The sequence below is a fragment of the Mastigoproctus giganteus genome, chromosome 2 (assembly GCF_048544385.1).
Source record: "Mastigoproctus giganteus isolate SK-2022 chromosome 2, ASM4854438v1, whole genome shotgun sequence".
Classification (NCBI taxonomy): Eukaryota; Metazoa; Arthropoda; class Arachnida; order Uropygi; family Thelyphonidae; genus Mastigoproctus; species Mastigoproctus giganteus.
Genome location: NC_143576.1, coordinates 165730437 through 165755118, shown reverse-complemented (window position 1 = coordinate 165755118; position 24682 = coordinate 165730437). Strand labels below are relative to the sequence as shown.

At 36.6% G+C, this 24682-nt stretch overlaps 1 protein-coding gene across 3 annotated transcripts in view; it reads left to right on the top strand.

The window, feature by feature from the left end:
- The window catches only part of bchs (WD repeat and FYVE domain containing 3 bchs), a 1877108-nt gene that overhangs the window by 822486 nt on the left and 1029940 nt on the right, over window positions 1–24682 (top strand). For all 3 annotated transcript variants that reach the window (XM_090389621.1, XM_090389619.1, XM_090389620.1), the window contains exon 35: window positions 12090–12230. In XM_090389621.1, coding sequence (XP_090245747.1) covers window positions 12090–12230 — 141 coding nt within the window. The remainder of the gene's footprint in view (window positions 1–12089; window positions 12231–24682) is intronic.

Genomic DNA, 24682 nt, shown 5'->3' with positions numbered 1-24682 from the left:
TACTGTTCAAGTGTAAGACCTAACTGGATGAGCTGATGAGACAAAAAATGCAGAGAAGAAAAATGCATGGGGATGTGTATAAATTATTAGAGGATACAGCAACCTGCTGTAATTATAACTTAATCTGCAGTTTAGTCATAAAGGGGTTTAGGCAAACTAAGATAGACTAAAAAAATTTCTGACAAAGAAAGCAAAGAAAAGTAGCGAAGACTTATTAACATTAGTCTATATGGAAGGGGATGAATCTCATGTTTTCTACATATGAGTGGTATAACTGATGATGATTCTGTTTTTTGGGTTGCTGATAAACTGAATATATATTTTGCATCCACATTCACACATGAAGAATTTAAAGGGATGGAAATTCCAGAATTATATCAAATTGGAACTGGCAGTTAAATGATTTTATGATTATTTAATGAGAGGAAAATGGAAGAGGAATTGTTGAAGCTAAAAGTAAATATGGTACTTGGGGCAGATGGAATTGATCCAGCTATATTTAGAGAGGCATCAAAAGAGTTAAGCAAACCTTTAGCTATAATAATAAGAGCATCTTTAGATGTGGGGCAGGTCCTTATGGATTGGAGATGTACAAACTTCTCCCCAATTCACAGAGTTTAAAATCTTTTCTGAAATCTTGAATAATTACAACCTATAAGCTTGACTTCGGATTCAGAGAAAATTATGGACTCACCGGTTAAAGAACTAATGGAGAACAATATAGACAGTATGCAGTTATAATGCAGTCACAGCCTGGATTTGTTAAGGGGGTTGACCTGTCTGAATAATTTGGTTGGACTCTGTGTTGGAGTGAAAGGAATTAGATGGAAAAAATAATTTTGACATCACATACTTGAATTTCAGGAAAGCTTTTAATACTGTTGCATATAAAAGACTGTTGGTTTTAGAAAACCTTTAGCCTTTTTATTCCTGTTTCACATGAGTGATTGCTATGCAATTTGGTGTGGTTTTGTCATTAGGGGAAGTTTTTATTATGGGTCTAGGGATAGTTAAGTGGCAGAAGATAGATAGTGGTTATCAATGGGCAGTGCTCTTAGTGTACTGATGTGATTAGTGGAGTCCACTATGGATTAATGCTGGTCCATGTTATTTTCAGTATGTATTTAATATTATTGCTGAGGGCATATCAAATTAATCTCTAAGTTTGCATTTGACACAAAGGTTAGCATGGTGGTTAACAGAAGTATTTAGGATATGCTACTACAATAACATCTAGAAAAATTAGGCAGTCTTGAGAAGCAGCATTTGAAATTTAACATTAAGAAATTCAAGGTACTGTATATGGTTAGCACTAATCCCAAGCAACATACCAGCTATGTGGTACTGCACTTAAGATGGCATGAATGGAAGTAATCTAGGTTTAATTGTACAGTCTCACATGAAGTTTTCTGAGCATTGCAGACATGCTGCCAGAACAGCTCGTGGTTTTTGTCAGTGATGTACATTGTCAACAAGGACACATGGGTGTAATTATTCCACTGTATAGGCAATGACGAGGATACATCTTGGGTATTGCTTATAGGTCTATAAGCTTCATTTTATCAAGAATGTGTTTCTAGTGGGAGAAATGAAAGGGTGCATTTTTATGCTCAAGAAAATCTTCAGTTATATTAATTGCAGCACTTGGGAACTCATCACTTACAAGGTTAAGAACTTTCCTTATGTCTGATTGAGGTGTTAAAGCTGTGAATGGATTAAGTAAGGTAATTGTTAATGACATGCATTTCTCTTGCTAATGCAATACATGCATAAGAGGGCTAAATTTAAATTAAGGAAGGATGGTTGCAGGAGATATATATGGAAATTTTATTTTAGTCAGAGAAATTTGCCACTGCTGATACAAAGATGATGGAGCTGATTGGTTAATGGAAGGTAATCAGGTTCATTTACGCTGATCAAAGATTCCCAAAATATTTCTTTCTCTTTCAATTCCAGTTATTTTACCTTTTTGATGCAATTTTTCAGTTAGAGCCTATCCAAGAAACTATGGATTTACTGTTTTAGTAATAGTAGTAGTAATGGCAAATGATGCAAGAAAGCAAGCTTAAATAGCATCAGACAAAAAAAAAAAAAAAAACCCAGTTCACCTATTCTTACCCTCCAAGAATTTGTCTAGTTCTCTTTCAATTTATTCAATCTATGCACTTCCATAACAACAGATGGAAGCCTGTTCCAACAAACAACCACCTGCTGGCTGAAGGCAAACTTCCACACATCTGTCCTGCAGCCATCCTTCTTCAACTTGAATTTATACTCCCTCATGTATATAGTCTCAGCAAGTGGAAGAACATGCATCTTACTCAATCCATTCAGAACTTTAAATACATCAATCAGATCTCCCTTAAGGCACCTGGACTCAAGATGCTGCAATTTGCAGAACTGAAGCCTTTCTAGGTAAGAGTACCCTTTTGTTCCCTTCACCAATCTAGTTGCCCTTCTCTACACCCATTCCAGTAGATCTGCATCCTACCTAAAGTGAGGCTTCCAGACCTATGTGGCCTAACCATGCGCTCGTAATCACGTCCTTATCCATGCTAACAAAGTTTCTGTATATCATTGACAAAACCATATGAGCTGTCCTAGCACATGTCTGCACTGCTCAGAGAATTGCATGTTTGACTACACAATTACCCCCAGATCTTTTTCATTCTCCACTTCACTGAGTGCAGTACCACATAGTTGTTAATTTACTTTGGGGTTACTGCTACCCATGCGCAGTACCTTGCATTTGTCAATGTTAAACTTCAACTGCCATTTCTCAGCCCATCGACCCAATTTTCATAGATCTTGTTGCAGTATTCCACTCTGATGACTGTTGTTAACTACCCTGCCAACCTATGTGTCAATATCATTGATGAATATTGAAAACAGCAATTGGCCCAGGACTAAGGGGAACTCCACTAATAAAATTAGTCCGATAAGAGCAATGCCCATTGATAACCAATCTCTGTCTTCTTGCACTTAACCATCCGTTTATCCATATCAGTAACTTTCCATTAATTCCTCAGTTTATACAACTCCAGTTTGTACAGCACCCTTTTATGTGCAACAGTATCAAAAGCCTTCCTGAAATTTAAGTATATGATGTCAAAATTAATTTTTGCATCGAGTCTTGGTCATTGCATCATAGTAACCTATCAGATTGGCTAGACAAGGCTGCTCCTTGTCTAGACAAATCCATGCTGTGATTGCAGTATAATTGCATGCCATTCCAAATGGTCCTGCATTTTCCCTGGAACAGACATTAAGCTAACAGGTCTGTAATTACTCATGTTGCCTTTAGATCCTCCTTTGGATGCTCTCATAATTATGACTAAATGCTGCCTTTGCTACCTTCATTAATATAATTGGATGGATTACATCTGCCCAGATGCCTTTTTTATGTCCATCCTCAACAATTTCTCCTCCAATTTGCTTTCAGTTTTCACAAAGTCATTTAGCTCCTCATTAGAGTTTGATAAACTTCTGGCATCCCCTGCCCTGAAGAATTCCTCATGTATAAGGATTTCCTCATATAAGTAGATGCAAAATACCCATTCAATTTGTCAGAAACCTGAGCAGGGTCATCAACAGTTAACCTTTTGATGAACATCAAGTGGCCCAATGTGATTCAACCCCTTCCTCCTACTGTTAATATAATTATGGAAGTCTTTTCTGTTTTTCTTAGTATCCTTTGCCATTAACTTCTCATAATCTGCCTTAGCTTGCCTAACCTTTGTGACTTGATTACATACTAATTTATATCTACCATAGGCTTCTGTATCACCTGATAATTTATATGCATCCCATGCACTTTTGTTCTCTTCCACATATTTCAATAATTCACCTGACATCCATTTTGATCTAAGCTTTGAATAGTATTTCTTTATTGGTATCTAAACCCAAGCTTCTTTGATTTTGAATTTGCTGTTGGCAACATCATCAGTTCGTCCAACTGGACACAATTTTAAAACTGAGACCTTTGTGGTCATGAAAGGAAAAACCTTTACCATTGACAGTTATGTCTTTCCTTGAATTCAGCTTGAATTCACTTAGTAAACTGTGATCGCTACCTCCCAGTAGGTAAAGACCCACTGGGAGGGTCTTTACTGCATTCCACAACTTAAGTACTTTTATCTGCAAATTTTTAATCCATGAAGAATCACTGCTGATAACCAGATCAACAGTATTGCTTCTTCTTGTTGCCTCTCTAGCATACTGCTATAGAAAATAGTCATCCAGGAAATCCACAAAATTCTTGCTAGTATGTGTGACCAACCCACAAATTCCTGTCAACATCTGGAAAATTAAAATCCCCCATTATGAGACATTCTGATTTGCTGGCCTACTCTATTTCTTTGTATAGCTGTTTGATATACTCATCACCATCATTAGGCCTATAACACACTCCTTCTGAAGTTTGTTTTCCCAGTGCTTATATCACACCAAACTGACTCAGCATTTCACTGGTCACCCAAGCAGCTGGATGCACCTTAGATTTTATATGCTTCTTAACTAAGGACATAACCCTTCCACCTGTCCTGTCCTGTCTTGTCTGTCCTTCCTGTAAACATTGTACTCCCCATATTCAAATTCAGCTTCAGTTATGTCTGAATGACACCATGGTTCCTCTATTCCTACAATGGTGCCTCCATAGCCAGGTGGGAAGAAGTAGCAGTGCGTAGCACACACTTCTTGATTAGACCGGGGTTCAAGCCCATCACCACCAAATACGGAGGGTGTGGAAAGGTCAGGGAATGACCACTGCATATTCCCGGAGCAATATGGCCTTAGTTGCTAATGCTCCTAAAAACCAAACAACAATGCCTATTCCTAAAGTGCCTGCATTCCACAACTTAAGTATTTCAAATTCATCATATTTATTTTCACTACTCTTAGCATTAGTGTACCTTCAAGTATACATGCATGTGTTCTTACTTTTAGTTACCCTAACACTGTATTCATTTGTTCCATGATGATCCACAGCAGGGCCTGAAATCCCAGACAGCTTGCATTACCAATGGAAGCAATGCAAAAATCACTTTCATCTCTGCCTGCGGCTCTAGTTAAACGGTTAGTCTGTGTATCTCTCCACAAGCTAGTAGTTTTCTGACCCATCTATTATTGCCTCAATAGTCTGAGCAAATATTCTTGCACCTTTTCTATTCAAATGTATCCCATCCCTGTAAAAACAGTCTCTTCTGTTAACAAGTACAGACCACGCTGAGAAAATTCTACTATGAGCCTTGCACGTTCTCTCCAGGGCTGAATTGATTGACAAGGTTCTCAGATGATCTCCATCCTGTCATGTTTGGGCAGAATTGCAAACACCTTCAAATTCAATTCTATCTTATTTGGTTGCATTGTTAGCGAGTGAGCTGAGACAGTAATTTTTGAAAATTATTTGTGTAAACACTTATTTCAAGTATTTACTTTTAACTAATAAATGCTATTCAATTAAAAATAAATCTCAAACTTCATTTAAAAAGAATAAAATTTTAGGTTTATATTATATGAGATTTTTGTTACACGAGGCTGTCTGAGTCTGATCCACCTTGAATAATTGTTGTATCGCTGTATTCCCTAAAGACAGTTTATAGTGCACAAATTTCATGAGAAATTTGGCCACTGTATAAAAATTGGTAAAATGGAAATTATTATTAGTTTTTTAATCTATTTGTCTGCTTTTCAATATTAATTCTGATATGGAAGGATTTCTTTTATTGGAGCTAATATTTTTAATGATTATTTTTTATTTATTTATTTTTTTTGTTTCATTTTATTGACTTTTATTTGACTCAAATATATCTGTCACTATTATGAAGTTCCTGTTAAAATTAATGAAATGATATTAAAATTTCAAATGAAATTCTTTGCAAAACATACATGTTATTAGCATCTTTTTCTCTGTTGATGGTAACATGTTGTTTCTGTAACTTATTTGTGCTTTAAATAAGTTATACATTTTAAATATTTTTAAAATGAGCATTGGCCTGAAAAGGTTCATATCGACAGAAATTGATACACTTTTCTTACAAATTATAGCCTGTTTCCTTTTTTTTTTCTGTTAAAGTAATTAATGTTCACCCTGTAATTGACAGATATGAACTTTCCCTTGTGCGTGTATCAGAGGAAAGTATGAAATCGCCTCCTTGAGTAGCAGTACGGGCTTTCGAATATCATCCCATAGATCATTGGACATATTAAAAATTTCCTGGGTTGTTCTGAATTGTTTCACAACCATAATCCATTTTTGGAGATGTTTTGCACTACATACTGCAGTAATGAAAACAAATGAGATATTCCCATAAGAAGAAAGATTTCTTTTTATGTGGCCATCTCTTTTCATGCTCACCCTATTTAAATCCACTGGATTTAAATAGGGGAGTTTAGTAAATAAATTTGATGAATTTGAGGTATTGCTCAAAACATCAAACACAGATATTGTTGGGATATCAGAGACGTGGTGTCACACAGATATAAGGAATGCAGAACTGGAATTTGTGGAGCACAACGTCTACAGAAAGGATAGACAGGATAGAAAGGGAGGAGGGGTTATGCTATTAGTTAAGAAACACATAAAATCCAAGGAAGTGAAGCCAGTTGACATCGCTGGACAGTGCAGTGTCGAGTCAGTTTGGTGTGACATAAGCATTGGGAGATCAAAATTGAGAGTAGGAGTGTGCTGTAGGCCTAATGACTCTGATGAGTATAATAAGAAACTGTACAGGGAAACAGAGTGGGCCAGTAAATCAGAGAGTCTTATAATGGGGGATTTTAATTTCCCAGATATTGACTGGAACTTGGGGCTGCTCACTCGCACACTAGCAAGGCTTCTGTGGATTTATTGGATGATTTTTTTCTACATCAGCATGTACGGGAGGCAACTAGAGGGAGTAATACCCTTGATTTGATTATCAGTAGTGATTCTTCATGCATTAAGAATCTGCAGATAAATGAACCACTAGGTGGCAGTGATCACAGTGTGCTGAAGTGGGATTTACTCAAGGAGGTAACTACCATCAGGGGTAAAGGGAAGGGTTATTGCTTTTGCAAAGGCGACTACGATGGACTGAGACAGTATTTAAACTCTAAACAGTGGGACCAACTGATGATGTTACCAACAGCAAATTCAAAATGGGAAGCATTCAAAGAACTTATCATGGATGTCAGATGAACTAATGAGACATATGGCAGAGAAGAAAAATGCATGGGATACATACAAATTAACACGTGACACAGAAGCCTATGATAGATACAGGTTGATCTGTAACAAAGTTACAAAGGAGGTTAGGCAGGCAAAGTCAGATTACGAGAAATCTTTGGCAAGGGATGCAAAGAAAAACAGCAGAGTTCTTTACTTATGTAAACTCTAGAAGGAAGGGGATGAATCAGATTGGTCCACTTGATATCGATGGGTCAACTGTTGATGTTCCTGCTCAGGTAGCTAACAAACTAAATGAATATTTTGCATCGGCATTCACACATGAGGAGTTATTCAGCGAGGGGAATGCCAGAGGTGTATTCAACTCTGGCAGTAAGCTAGAGAATCTTGTAATCTCTGAGAGTAAAGTTGAGGAGAAATTGTTGAAGATAAACACAAGAAAGGCACCTGGGGTGGATGGGATCTATCCAGTTATATTAAAGTAGGCAGCAAAAGAAGTAAGCAAACCCTTAGCCATAATTATAACAGCTTCCTTGGACTCAGGGGAGGTACCCATGGAATGGAGATGTGCAAAGGTGACACCAATTCACAAAGGAGGATCAAAGGCTGACACAAGTAATTATAGACCTGTTAGTTTAACTTCTGTTCCAGGAAAATTAATGGAGGCACTGGTTAAAGAAGCACTGTAGGATCATCTAGACAAGACTTCAGTTATAGTTAGGACACAGCATGGTTTTGTTAAGGAGAAGTCTTACCTGACCAATTTGATTGGATACTATGATGCAGTCACAAAAAACTGGATGCAGGTTATAACTTTGATATTATATACTTGGATCATAGAAAGGCTTTTGATACCGTTGCCCATGGAAGACTGCTGCACAAATTGGAGCAGTGTGGCATTGGAGGCAAATTGCAGCTGTGGATGAAGGGGTGGTTGAGAGGGGAGAAGACAGAGAGTGGTAATCAATGGACACTGCTCGTCGTGGACTAATGTTATTAGTGGAGTCCCTCAGGGTTGAGTGATGGGTCCATTATTGTTTTCTGTATTTATAAATAATATTGATGATGGTACATCAAGCTTAATGTCCAAGTTTGCAGACGATAAGAAGGTTAGCAGGGTTGTCAAAGACACTACTGACACTATGCTGCTGCAACAGGATCTGGAAAGGTTGAGCAGATGTGCTGAGAGGTGGCAAATGAAGTTTAACGTTGACAAATGTAAAGTACTACATATGGGAAACAGCAACCCCAGAGCAACGTATCAACTGTGTGGTACTACACAGACAATGGTAGAGAATGAAAAGGACCTGGGGGTAATTGTGCAGGCAGATATTAAGTTCTCTGAGCAGTGCAGACGGGCTGCAAGAGTAGCTCATGGTGTCTTATCAATGATGTACAGGAATTTTTCTAGCAGGAATATGGAGGTGATTATTCCTTTGTATAAGGCAATGGTCAGGCCGCACCTTGTGTACTGTATACAGGCCTGGAGGCCTCATTTCAAGAAGGATGTAGAGCTGCTGGAACGAGTACAGAGATGGGCAACAAGATTAGTGAATGGAACAAACGGTTGCTTTTACAAAGAAAGGCTTAGGTTTTGTAAATTACAGTGTCTGGTCTGGAGACCAGGCACCGCGAGGTGATCTGACAGAAGTGTATAAAGTCTTGAATGGTTTGAGCATGCTCAATGCTGATGGGATTCTGCCTCTTGTACAGAATAATCACCTGAGAGGGCATAAATTCAAATTGAGGAAAGACAGATGTAGGATAGATGTGCGGAAATTTGCCTTTAGCCAGCAGGTAGTTGGTTGGTGGAACAGACTTCCATTCCTTGTCTTGGAAGTTGATAGCCTAAATAAGTTTAAGGCTCAGCTGGACAGGTATTGCGAACGAACAGAGGAGTGAAGTGGAAGTGGTTTTTTTTTTTTTTTTTCGCTGATGCTGCATAAGCTTGCTTTCTTTTATCAAATGCCTCTACTAATGCTGCCTGATGTACCATCATCAATATCATTTATAAATACAGAAAATAATAATGGACCCAACACTAAACCCTGAGGGACTCCACTAAAAACATTAGTTCACGAAGAGCAGTGTCCATTGATTACCACTCTGTCTTCTCGCACTCAACCATCCCTTTATCCATAGCAGCAATTTGCCTCCAATGCCACACTGCTCCAATTTTTCAGCAGTCTTCCATGTGCAACAGTATTAAAGGCCTTTCTAAGATCCAAATAAATGATATCAAAGTTATTCTTTGCATCCAGTTCCTTTGTGACTACATCATAGTATCCAATCAAATTAGTCAGACAAGACTTCCCATTAACAAACCCATGCTATGTCTGAGCTATAACTGAAGTCGTGTTTAGATGATCCTGCACTGCTTCTTTAACCAGTGCCTCCATTAATTTCCTTGGAACAGAAGTTAAACTAACAGGTCTGTAATTACTTGTGTCAGCCTTTGATCCTCCTTTGTGAATTCGGGTCACATTTGCACATCTCCAGTCTGTGGGTAGCTCCCCTGCGTCCAAGGAAGCTCTCATAATTATGGTTAAGGGTTTGCTTACTTCCTTTGCTACCTCCTTTAATATAACTGGATAGATTCCATCCACCCCAGGTGCCTGTCTTATGTTTATCTTCAACAATTTCTCCTCCACTTTACTCTCAGTTATTACAAGATTATCTAGCTTACTGCCAGAGTTGAATACACCTTTGGCATTCCCATCCCTGAACAACTCATATGTGAATGTCGATGCAAAATATTCATTTAGCTTGTTAGCTACCTGAGCAGGATCATCAACAGTTGAACCATTGATATCAGTTCGATTTTATCAGCAATAAAATGGAATTCAGCGCAATACTTTTTAATCTTTGACCATTTTCATATATTTTTATTAGTTTAATTTTCTGATCCAGATCAATCGCTTTCCTTTACTTGGTAGATTTACTAGTATTGCTGTGATTATTTTCTGTTAGTTGGCACCATGATAACTGTAAAAATGAAATTTTCTGTAAAGATTTTCACAGGATTAAATCGAAAACTCACTATTATCACCCCACACGAGCTCACATTTTACTAAAGTACATTTCTTGAGGTCACTGCCATAAAACAGTAAACACAATTTGCACTTTCCAGGTTACTGGGCTTTTCTGTTAGTGCATCTAATTATAAACAAGTATTAAACTCCATCTTATTGTATTTGCGTTAATACCTGTGGCTTCAATTGTGTGGGTTTTTACGTTATTATGTCGAAGTGTATGTGTGTCCCCTTCACAGAAATCTTTAGACTTAAAAAAAAAAAAAAAAACCATAAATAAATTGTCAGAATCTTCTTTCCTATTTTTTTGCTTATTACTTCGTATCAGCCATAAATTGTGTATGTGCACATATGCAAGTTATGTGTGCTGTGATTGTCTTTGTTGATTGCTTATTATTAGTATTTTTTTTGTTTTAAATTTTACAATCCAAAAAAAGAGTGAAAAAAAAATTATGCAAATCCGTAGTTGCGTAAGTCGGGGACTTACTGTATTGAAAAATGTTCATCAACCTATGTAAAAAATATGACGATAGATAAAAAATGAAAAGAACTTACCACACACTTGTGTGTCCAATACGATGCTTCCCTTTATTTTTTGCAATGTAGATTTTATATCAAATAGCTTCCCTTTATTTTTTAAGATGTTGCGTATGGTTTGGTCACCAACAGTATAATGGTTCATTAGAGATTTGACGGATGCACCGATTTCAAACTTTTGAATAATTTCAAGCCTTTGCTTAACTGAAAGCATTTCAGTTAAACAAAGGCACAATTCTTTTGCATTTCACCCATCATTTTCGCAATTTCTAAACAAAAAAAAAAAAAAATATTGACTATAAAAAAATGTCGACATTCCTGTCATAAATAATGAAACAAAATTTGTCTTTTTTGCGGTGCAATGGAACACAACAATCGACGCGATACGTTAAAACAAACTAAAATTTGTTCTGGTTTTTTTTTTTTTTTTTTTAATTCTGAGTATTAAAGTGTCCCAGTTAATCCAATCCCAGTAAATCAAGAGACTGCTGTATGTACATTGACATCAGGTATGCAAAATATTTGTTAAAGTAGCAAAATATTTGTTAATAACAGAATATTTGTTAAAGTAGGCATTTCTTTTGTAAATTAATGCAGAGCTGCCATGAGTTACTTTTTATCTATTTGTTACCTTTTTTTTAAACAGATGTACTTTTCTTCCATTTATTTAAAAAAAAAAAAAAAAAAAAAAAAAAGCTATGACTCAGAAGGAAGCAGTATGCATGAACTTTTTTAATTCTATGCTCCTAGTAAAATAATAAGAGGAGTTTACCTGAATATAGTACGTAGAACACTTCCATATGATACCCTCCAGAAATTAAAACGGAAACAACTAAAAAACCGACAACTTACCGGTACATTAGAGTAAAATATAAATAATTAAATAATCAATTTAACACAATTCAAATCAATTTAAAACAATTAAAAATCAAATTAACGCAATTAAAAGAATCTAACGAAAATATCCAAAACGATTTTTTTGGAAGTAAGGAAGAGAGGAAGGAAAATCATTTTGAATATTTTCGTTAGATTCTTTTAATTGCGTTAATTTGATTTTTAATTGTTTTAAATTGATTTGAATGGTGTTAAATTGATTATTTATATTTTACTCTAATGTACCGGTAAGTTGTCGATTTTTTCGTTGTTTCCGTTTTAATTTCTGGAGGGTATCATACGGAAGTGTTCTACCTACTATATTGAGGTAAACTCCTCTTATTATTTTACTAATATTATTATCAACGTAGAACATACTGAGTAGTACAGCTCTGATTGATACTATCTAATTCTATGCTCAGAAAAATGCTATGTATATGAATCTGAAACTTATATTTATGTGTTTGTTTTCCTCAATGCAGCTGAGTTTGGATACTATTTGGTCATTCTTATTTGGCGCACCAACAGGTCAAGCAAATGTAAACCCTGCTGTGTGCAGAGGTGAACTTTGTCCAGAAGCAGCAGTGGTACTTTTGGCAATGGTGAGGACTATGTTGAATCAGGTACTGTCTGGTTTCTTAATAACAGAATATTTGTTAAAGTAGGCATTTCTTTTGTAAATTAATGCAGAGCTGCCATCAGTTACTTTTTATCTATTTGTTACCTTTTTTTTAAACAGTCACTGTAACGTTTTTACCTGAAATTACTATTATTTACAGGCGCCTCCGTAGCCAGGTGGGAAGGAGCAGCAGTGCGTAGCACACGCTTCTTGATTAGACCGGGGTTCGAGCCCGTCACCACCAAATACGGAGGATGCGGAAAGGTCAGGGAATGACCACCGCATATCCCGGAGCAATATGGCCTTAGTTGTTAATGCTCCTAAAAACCAAATAACAACAACAACTATTATTTACTATTTTTTTAAAAATAAGATTGCAAAACTTTGTGTAAAAGATATCTATTTATTGTTGGATGTGTATCTGCTAATCTAATAAAGAATGTAAGTTTTCCTTTTATTTTTTATGAGATGAAAATAATTAAAATTGTAACATATGGTAGTTGAAAACATCTCATTTAACTGCTTTCTTTTATGAAATGAAAATATTTTTGATGTAGAGTTAACGATTGTTTCTCTGATTGTTTCTGAATTATGTAATGTAATAAAGATAAAATTATTGGAGAAAAATAAATATGTGAGGACACTTCGTATTATCTCTTGATTCCCTTCCACATTTCCTTTTCATTTTTTCCCTATAGTTTGTATACTTCATAGTTAAATTCACAATTTGTAGTAATTATTTTATTGTCCTCTCATTTTAGTTTTATGACAGGAAGGTTGATGTTAATTTGACAGTTTTTATATTCATACAATTTATGAAGTTTAGAAAGAACACGACTGATATGCATATGAATTTTATTGATTCCGATAAGGATGTAACAGAATCCCAAGAGAAGTATGGTGTTCACTGAAAGAAAGTGAACCCCATACAGGTATATTAGAGCTATCTAGCATATATATATATATGCTGTTTTATGTGTTAATATTACATTTAGATGTATGTATTCTTTAGTATTTTAATCCTTTTGTGCATCGTTAATGCCATTGTTTTTGCCGTATTGGCCAATTGAACATTATACGTGCCAGTACATATTCGCCAGTATATAAAAACCACTAATAATAAGGAACATTCAAACAATTAGAAACAAATATATATATATATATATATATATATATATATAGAATCAAATTACTAAAGTGTAGAACTGGGATATTATAATTACTAAAGCATTAAACTGGGATATTATATGATAATATTAACAAATCAGATTAATGCCATCAGCGATAGAACATTACATCCGTTGTTAAATTTATGCACGAATGAAATAATGTTTAAATGTAGAGGCCGTCCTGTAGTTTAAAATACCTGAAGCAATCCAAGAACAAACCGGACCCTAGGCAACAAAGGTTAAACTTAAATATTAAATTCATTAAAAAATATACATGATTAGCCGTCCATGCGAAAAGATACTTTGCAAGGGACTTTGTCGAGGGCTAAACCCTACAAAACTGGGGAGTTTCTCTATAATGGTGTTCACATCGTTGGGATTTTTTTTCTTGGTGATAAGAGTTGTGAAGTTTTCTCTTTATTAATGGAGAGCCCAATCACATGAAGGTAATTTTCCAGTTCATGTCGGTTGGAGCTCACAGTAATAGACTGGAGAGACTGGGGACATTTTATGATGATGAAGAACTTGATATCATATGCGTAAGTGGTAAAATTAGCATTGTTTGCTAGGAAGGGTTCTAAAAATGCGATGAAGAGGGCGGCAGAGAGATCACCCCCTTGAGGGAGCCCTCTGGAGCAGAGAATGCGGTGATTATGGTTCTGATTTCTGATGCATAGGGTCCTGGACTGAAGGAGTTTCCTAAGGAGAACTAAAATGTGGCCAGAGATTTTGAAGTATTCGCACAGTGTGGCACATAATGCATGAGTGGACAGATCTTGTAATCCCTGTGATTATTAATTTTTGTCTAAGTAGGGGAACTGTAGGTAAAACGTAATTCGCAGATAAAACGGAACACAACCGTTTTGTTGATGCGATCATACAAACGTGGTATTTCGGCAATCTGTGTCATAGCTCACATCTGGTGAGTTTGGGCTTGGCACACCCAGGGTTCTGAGCTGGATATCATCATTCTTCTCTTTCTTGGTTATTACCTTGTACTTCTCTCTCTCTTTCTCTCTCTCTCTGGGTAACTTGGAAAATTTTTTTTAGCTGGTGCACCATAAGCCTCAAGTTCCATGCACTATGGCTAGTAATAATAATAATAATAATAATAATAATAAAATACAAAACCCATGGCTGGCAGAGCCATCAGTTTCTGTTGTCATCTGCCTGTATAACTAGGACCGAAAGAAGTCCATATGGACCCGTAAGATAGGTATTAAAATAAAATAATATAATAAAATAGAAATTAATATAATATAATAGAAATTAATTAATCAAATAGAAATTAAGTAGCTTATTAATAGTAATTTTGCAGAAAACAGGTTGGATGACATTTAGCTTGACCGATAGCTGAAACAAAAAAGTAAATAAGCATTGTTGAGAACCAAATAATCTGCTAAACATAATAAGCTAAATTAGCTAACAAAAGGAGAATGGAGAGAAGGCTAGTTAAAGTAATAGTACCTCAATCCCTCTCGAATTGCTCTAATAGTTCATGAGGTATGAAAAAAAGAATAAGATAGTTAAAAGTAAAAAGTGAAGGAAAAGTGTTTATACGATTGTACATCGGATAGTACCGGGAGCGTAACTTCCCGACCCTGTAAGAAAGGGTTCCTGGTATAGTAAGAAGAGCCGGTAAAAGATAGTAATATATATTGAAAAGTGGAATACCGGAATGGCTAATTCCTAATATAAAATCCTAAAAGCCAAATAGGCAATTTTCGTAGCAATTTTGAAAATGTTAGAGTTATAGGGAGTAGGATATACCCATGTTGCAAACACTAAGGTAATACGTCATTAAATATTCATTAACTTGCTCTGTTGAAACATAGACGAGAAAGACCGTAAGTCAAAGCACATGTCGTATATACACATAGGTGAAGACAGCGCCACCTCAGATGTGTCAAGCAGCTACAAAAAAGGAATTACTAGATAAACGGATAGGAAACGCCCTCTATCGTGGTGAAAGCAGAACCAGTTAAGTTCTCAGTGGTAGAAGAGGAAAGAGATTAATTCCTACTGTAGCAACACATATAGGTACGACTTTTTCAATGAGTGTAAGCTATATATGTCTTGTTACTACAGCAGTACCTACTATGTACATGTATATACATAGGCTATGTAGAAACCGTTACACGTTACAGATACCGATGTAATAAACCAAATTCCAAGATTCCGATAATTATAAATCCAAAAAACCAAAGATTACAATACATATATATCCAAAAATAAACCAGTGTTAAAGCTGCCTAACAGCTGATATGTTTTCCAAAAGGTTTATGTTATCGTGGTATTTTTTAAGGGCTATAGACATGGCTGTATACATATTCTTCATAATAAAATTATGCGGAAAACCGTTACCTATTAATTTTTGTTTGAGGTCGATAAGCGTGTCAATAATATCTGTACAACAATACAAGTGATAATATCACTTGTATTGTTGCAAATTTTTATCCTTCTGATACATTGTGAAACTATAATGTTTTTATGGATACGTATGGAGATATTGGTAAACCAACTAGTTAGGTCTATAGATTTGAACTTAAATTCACTGCGTTAGTCATATACCTTACTGTATAAATAATTATTATTTATATGTATATCTATGTCCAGATAGGTACCTTAATTAGTACCATTCTTGTTAGTAATATTTAGTAGCTTCTGCATGAAAGTTAGGATAATTAAACACAATTAGGTCGTCAATATATCTATACATGATAATATCTTTACTGAAATTATTTTCAAAATGGTGTAAATACAGGTTAGCAATTAAGCAAGAGATACACGCCTCCATGGCAATGCCTGTATGCTGTATGAAAACGTTGCTACCATTATAGATGTAACTGTTAGAAATGCAAAGATTTAATAAATTATCCTAGTAATTAGGTTGGCAAGGCAAAATGTTACTATAATCTGTATAATATTTTTTTTTAAAACTAAATTTAAACTATCATGTGGAATGCTAGTAAATAAGTTTTTAAAATCAAAAGTGCTAATATATTTGATGTTATGTTTATTGCCTTTCAAGTATGCTAAAATAGGGCTATTGTTATTAATAATTCTAGTAAAGTCCATGTATTAAAAATGGTGCTATAGCAGGTCAACTAGATTTTTATGTGGGACTTTAGCATAGCTATTTCTACATGATGTTATAAATCTGAAACTTATAGGCGATTTGTGAAACTTAGGTATACCCTATAAATAAGGGAAGTTGGTGTTGTGGTTATTCAGTTTTAACTGTTTTTTGTATGGCAAGTAACTTTTTAGTAATAGTGCCAAGGTTACTATTTATTCTAGTGTACGTGGTACTGTTATATAGTTCATTTTGTAATAGTGTGGCCTAGAATTTTTTGCATATGAAACTGTAATTGTTAACGGCCTTGTCTATAGTAGTTATGATAAAATTGGCTTCTAATTTCTTTAACTGCAGTTTGATTTTGTACAGATCAAATATTTTAATAGTCTGATTGGTGTTAAGGGTCATATGTATATACTGATTAAAGTCAGTATGTGTAAGCACCAACCATTTATAGAAAGCCTCTAAAGGAAATTATGTTTATAGGCTAGTTTTAAGAAGAATTGCATAAGGTCCGAATGTAACTGTTTGGTAATTTTATTAGCATTAGGTAGGGTATTAGGTCTATACAAAGGGTACTAGGAAAGTTTTGCAATATGACGCAACAATGAATCACAGGAAGCTGCTTGTTGCTGCATGTTGAGACATGTTCATACGTGCATAGTAGCCGCCGCGCCAAGTCGATGGGCTCAGTTATTCATTAGTAGTGAGAGTGTAAAGTGCTTGAAATGGCATCGTCGTCACGAAATGAGATAAGGACAGTTTTGCGGTATAATTTCATGCGTGGTTTAACCATAGACCAGTGCTTAGAAGAAATGACTCTTGCACTAGATGATGATTGTCCACATCGTACAACGATATTCAGGTGGTATAGAGAATTCCAAAGGGGAAATTTCACTCTGGAAGATTCTGAGAGGCCGGGAAGGCCACGAACGTCAGTTACGGAGGAAAACGTTACTGCTGTGAGGAAAATGCTTGACGAAAACAGGCGAGTGACCTACCAACAGATAGAGGATACTTTGGGCCTAAATGCACCAGCAATTCGTTCGATTCTGCAAGATCATTTGCACGTGAAGAAACTTTGTTCTCTCTGGGTGCTGCATCAACTGACTGAAGAGCAGATGACACGACTTGTGACTTTGTGCCGGGAGATGTTAAAAAAGTTTGATAAGGGACAATCTCGGTATGTGAACAATGTCGTGACAGGTGACGAGACTTGGCTGTACTATTACGATCTGCCGACCAAGGCTCAAAACAAAGTTTGGGTCTTTGATGATGACGACACACCTGTAATTGTTAGAAAATCCCGATCTGTAAAGAAGAAAATGATAGCTGTATTTTTCAAATCGAGTGGAATTGTGGAACGTGTCGTTTTGGACACGCAGAAGACAGTCACAGCTAAGTGGTATACTGAACAATGCCTGCCTAAAGTCATTGGATCTATGAAGAACCTGCGGCCAAAGTCAAGAATGGACACCTGGTACCTCCATCACGAAAATGCTCCAGCTCACCGCGCCAAAGCCTGCACCGAATATTTGACCACGACAGGACTGAAACTTCTCGAGCACCCTCCCTACAGCCCAGACCTTGCTCCCTGCGACTTTGCACTGTTCCCGCATGTGAAAATGAAGCTAAAAGGGAGGCAGTTTTCCAGTGATCAGGACCTTCTACGGGCTTGGGACAACGAGTGTGCTTTACTCCCTAGTGAAACTTGGCAGAACTGGTTTAAAGATTGGTTTCGGAGGATGGAGAGGTGTATTGAATGTAGAGGAAATTACTTTGAAAAAATTAAATAAACAAAGCTGTATTGCAAAACTTTCCTAGTACCCTTTGTATTTAAAACTATATGATAGTAATAAACGCAGCTCAAAGTCTGGAACTAAATTAAGGTCTCCCGTAATAACATATGTATAGTGTGTATCCATATTATTGTGGTAAGTGGCAATTGCATATGGCCTCCTTGTAGCCATTACAGGCAAGCTGTTTATAATTATATACCGTAAGCCCAAATGGTTTATTATAGCTAAACCTGGTTACTATATTCTTATTTTTAACAGGTAGATCATTTATATGTTTATTGATAATGTCATTAAAAGGTAAGCTATCAAATATAATATTACAAAATTTAATATTAATATAAATATTAGAGATAGTTGATTTATTACCCAAACGATACCTGAAAATATCCTTGAGTAGGTGGTCAAAAGTTGGTTACGGTGTAGATACGTCGAGTTGATTTTTATCAATGCTTTAAGTTTACTGTGTTTAAGGCCGAATACCATATCATGTATGTATTTGATATATATATAATAGGTTCATCCCATGATTCAATAACATCAGTAAATCTGCCCAAAATATACTTAGTGTGTGTTTTTTTGTTAGTATTAGTATTAATATTATTGGAGGTACATTTCTTTCTAAGTGCAGGTTTAGATGCTGGTCTTTTGGCCATATGAAAAAGTTTATAAACACAGGTATCTATGATGCTATTGTTATAGTTATGTCTCTTGAAAATGCTGTTGAGGCCATAGGGATAGAGAGTTTTAAATTTTAGGATATTGAAATTTTCTCGTTCAAGTCTAATATTGTGATTATGTTCTGTTTCGAGTATGGTGATGGTAATATTGTTAAAGCTATGTACTTGGAAGTGTTGTAGCTCTGTATCATTTTGGTTAACAAAGTTTTTAATATGTGATCTGTGCACATTTATTCTTATATGGAGTTCTCCCCCGGTTTTCCCTATATATTTAGCCTGACATGTATTACAAGTAATGAGGTAAATAAGGCCACTAGCATGGCAGAATACCGGATTATTGGTATTGTGGGAAACATGTTTGGTGTTCATAGATGGGCAGGTTTGACATCTCTTATTACCACAAGGATTGGATTTTAGGTATTGATTACCAGGGTTGTTATGTGTATCCTTTGGTATATTCGTAGTATGTAGATCTAATGATAAATTACAAACTGTATCGTTAACGTCGCAGTTCTCCAGGAAGCCTAAAGCATTAGATGCTATTAGTTACAGGCTATTAGGCTATTTTGTTTCAGCTATCGGTCGGGCTAAATGTCATCCAGCCTGTTTTCTGCAAAATTACTATGAATAAGCTACTTAATTTCTATTTGATTAATTAATTTCTATTTTATTATATTATTTTATTTTAATACCTATATTACGGGTCCATATAGTAGTAGTAGTAGTAGTGCCATGTGATGCAAGAAAGCAAATGTATGAGCTTATGCTGCATCAGCCAAAAAAAAAAAAAAAAATCACACCATTCCCTCCAAATGCCTGTCCAGTTCCTCCTTAAATTTATTCAACCTATCAACTTCCACAACGACAGATGGAAGTTTGTTCCAGCAATTAACCACCTGCTGGCTAAAGGCAAATTTCTGCACATCCAATCTACATCTGTCTTTTCTTAATTTGAATTTATGCCCCCTTAGGTGTTCGTAATCTGAACAAGTGGAAGGATCCCATCAGAATTCAGCGTGCTCAACCCATTCAAGGCCTTATACACCTCAATCAGATCACCACGCAGGTGCCTAGTCTCCAGCCACTGCAATTTGCAGAACTTAAGCCTCTCTTGATAAGAGGATCCCTTCATTCCCCTCACTAATCTTGTTGCCCTTCTCTGTACACGCTCAAGTAAATCTACATCCTTCCTAAAATGAGGCCTCCAGACCTGTACGCAGTACTCAAGGCGTGGCTTGAGCATTGCCTTATACAGAGGGATAATCACCTCCTTTTCCCTGTTAGCAAAATTCCTATATATCATTGACAAAACCCCATGACCTGCCCTGGCAACCTGTCTGCATTGCTCAGAAAACTTCATATCTGCCTGCACAATTTCTCCCAGGTCTTTTTCATTTTCTACCACCTTAAGTGAAGTACCACACAGTTGGTACGTTTCTCTGGGGTTACTTCTACCCATATGCAGTACTTTGCATTTGTCAAGGTTAAACTTCAGTTGCCACTTCTTAGCCCATCTGCCCAAATTATCTAGATCCTGTTGCAGTAGCACACTGCCATTACTGTCATTAACAACCCTGCCAACCTTTGAATCATCTGCAAACTTCGACACTAAGCCTGATATTCCTTCATCAATATCATTGATAAATATACAAAACAACAGTGGACCCAACACCGAACCCTGTGGGACTCCACTAATAACATTAGTCCAAGAAGAGCAGCACCCATTGATTACTACCCTCTGTCTTCTCCCACTTAACCATCCTTTTATCCATTGAAGCAACTTACCCTTAATACCATTCTGCTCCAATTTGTACAATAGTCTTCCATGCACAACAGTGTCAAAAGCTTTCCTGAAATCCAAATATATGATATCAAAATAATTTTTTGCATCCAGTTCCTTTGTAACCACATCATAATATCCTATCAAATTTGTCAGACAAGACTTTCCCTTAACAAACCCATGCTGTGTCTGAATTATTGCTGCAGTCTTGTCTAGATGATCCTGCAATGCATCTTTAACCTGCGACTCCATTATTTTACCCGGAACAGAAGTTAAACTAACTGGTCTGTAATTACTCGTGTCACCCTTCGATCCCCCTTTGTGAATTGGGGATACATTTGCACATCTCCAGTCCATGGGAACCTCCCCTGAGTCCAAGGATGCTCTCATAATTATGGCTGAGGGTTTGCTTAGTTGCTTTTCCGCCTCCTTTAATATAACTGGATAGATCCATCCACCCCGGTTGCTTTTCTTACGTTTAAATTCAACAATTTCTCTTCCACTTTGCTCTCAGTTATTACAAAATCATTAAATATCCTGCTACAATTTGATAACCTTCTGCCATTTTCAAACCTGAATAATTTCTCACGTGTGAATGTAGGTGCAAAATACTCATTCAGTTTGTTTGCTATCTGAGCAGGATCATCAACAGTCAAACCATCGATGTCAAGTGGACCAATAAGATTCATCCCCTTCCTTTTAGAGTTTATATAAGTAAAGAAATCCTTGCTGTTTTTCTTAGCGTCTTTTGCCAAGGATTTCTCGTAATCTGCCTTCGCCTGCCTAACCTCCTTTGTAACTTGGTTACAGATCAACTTGTAGCTATCATAGGCTTCTGTGTCACGTGTTAATTTGTATGCGTCCCATGCATTTTTCTTCTCTGTTACGAGTCTCATTAGTTCATTTGACAACCATTTAGGCCTAAACCTTGAACAATATTTCTTAATAGGTATGAAACTTTTAGTAGCATCCACGATTAATTCCTTCAATGCTTCCACTTAGAATTTACTGTTGGTAACATCGTCAGTTGGTCCCACTGTACAGAATTTAAAAACTGTCGGAGACCACTGTACTAGCCTTTACGGAAGCAAAAACCCTTTCCTTTACCCCTGATGGTAATTAAATCTTTAAGTAAATCCCACGTCAGTACACTGTGATCACTGCCTCCTAGTGGTTCTTTTATCTGCAAATTCCTAATATATGAATGATCACTGCTGATAACCAGATCAAGAGTATTACTTTCTCTGGTTGCTCTCGAACATGCTGCTGCAGAAAATAATCATCCAATAAATCCACAAAAGTCTGACTAGTGTGTGAGTGACCAACCCACAAGTTCCAGTCAATATCTGGGAAGTTGAAATCCCCCATTATAAGACATTCCGATTTACTGGCCCACTCTATTTCTCTGTACAATTATTCATTGTACTCATTCGAGTCATTAGGCCTATAACACACTCCTACTCTTATTTTTGCTTTCGCAGTGCTTATGTCACACCAAACTGACTCAACAGTGCACTGTTCATCTATATCAAGTGGATGCACTTCTTTTGATTTTATGTTTTTCTTAATTAACAGCATAACACCTCCTCCCTTCCTATCCTTTCTGTACACATTATACTCCCCAAATTCCAGTTCGGCATTCCTTATATCAGTGTGACACAATGTCTCTGATATTCCAACAATATCCGCCTTTGATGTCTTGACCAACACTTCAAATTCATCAAATTTATTTACTATACTTCTAGCATTTGTATACATGCAAGCATACATGCTCCTACTCCTATTCTTTGTTACCCTAACACATCCCATATACCCACCCGTTCCAAGATGACCACCACCCGTCCCTGAAACCCCTAACACCCCACGCTCCAGGTCACTACTTATTCTAATAGAAGTTGTGCAAGAATCACCTTCCCCTCTGCCTACAGCTACTGTTAAACTATTAGTCCTTGTATCCCCCTAAGCTATCAGTTTTCCGACCCACCTAACACTGCCTCGATAGCATCATCAAATATTCTTGCACCCTTTCTATTTAAGTATATCCCATCCCTGTAGAAGCAGTCTCTCCTGTTAACAAGTATAGTCCAGGCTGAAAAAAATTCTATCCCTTTCCAGTCTTTCCAGGGCCGAATTGATCGACAAGGCTCTCATCATATACTCCCTCCTATCGTGTCTGGGCAGAATTGCAGACACTTTCAAATTCAACCCTATTTCATGGCTTTTTTTCAACAGTGACCTGTACTTGTTAAGCAATTCTGCCGGTCTCCTACTCTTGATATCACTAGTGCCAACGTGTACAACTATATCACCTTTTGTGCCCTTAAAAGAAGATATCTGCTCTACAACGTCATCAACCTTTGACTTCTTTCGGTCCTAGTTATACAGGCAGATGACAACAGAAACTGATGGCTCTGCCAGCCATGGGTTTTGTATTTTGTAGGGGTTTAGCCCTCGACAAAGTCCCTTGCAAATTATCTTTTCCCATGGACGGCTAATTATGTATATTTTTTATTGAATTTAATATTTATGTTTAACCTTTGTTTCCTAGGGTCCGGTTTGTTCTTGGATTGCTTTGGGTATTTTAAACTACAGGATGGCCTCTATATTTTAACATTATTCATTCCTGCATATATATATTTATATAGATATATATATATATATATATATATATGAAGTAACCATTATGACTGTTAGAGTGGGTCTGCTCAATGCCTGAGGTCTGTAATGTTTTCTACCATTGTTCCTCTGATCTTTTAGCCGGGCTCCTAGTGAAACCCACCGTTGCCCACACTTTGGGCCCCAGGTGCCAAGCATTATAGTGATTCATAGAGCATTTACTCAGCCACAGTTCTTCTTCACTTTGAAAAGTTTTTTATGTTCTCGTTAATCAATAACAAACATAGTCTTACGAATTGTAAGCAAGTTTAAGAACGGAAAACCACCTTTCTTTCTTTGTTTTTCTTTAGACTGACTCTAACCTTTATTCTGCTTGGTCACTCTAATGATACTGCTGCTGCTGCCTCTCTGTGGGAGGGCTGGTGACCTGGGAGCAGAAATCCACTATCCCAGGGCTGAAAGGAGCAAAGAGGGATAACAAAATGTTTCCACCTTTAGAGCCATCGAGCTCAAAACTAGTGACAAATGACAACATGATCATGACTATTCTCAACCGAAGAGGTTTAAAACAACCCCTCAAGAGGAGATACCAGCTTTCCTCATCTTACATTCATTATCATATCAGGCTCTAAGCAAATTATCACCCTTCCTAGTGCAGAAATGCATTGAGTCTGCTGCTGGTTCACCTAAATAAATAAGGCAACTCCAGTCAGGTGATCTTCTACTCAAACTCAACATTCTGTGAAGCTATTAAAGATCACAACCTTTGGAAGACATCCAATAAAAAATAACTCCCCATGTCACCTGAAACTTCTCTAATTGAGTAATAGCAGAATGGGACTTATTACTTGTATCATAACAGGAAATTTGTCCAAGAATTACACAATCAAAAAGTCAACCAAGCAAGGAGAATCAAGACCAAAAAAGATGAAACTCTGGTTCCAACAAGGAGTATAATTCTTACTTTTAGCCCTCCTAACTTACTGACATCTGTGAAAGCAGGCTACATACATTGACATGTAAGACCATACATTCCGAATTCCATCATGTGTTGCCAATGCCAAAAATATGGACACTCACAGACTGCATATCGAAGTGAGGCAATATATCCCAACTGTGGTTCAAAAGGATCATAACCAATCTGCATTGTCCAAACTGTAAGGGTAACCACCCGGTTTTCTCAAAAACATGTGAACTGTGGAAGCAAGGAAAAAAAATTCAAAAATATAAAGTAGAAAACAAAGTGACACACTCAGAAGGGAGAAGACAGATAATCAAAACAGAGACAAAGCGCATGTATGCCACAGCAGCTCAACATTTCCAATCGGTAGGGATT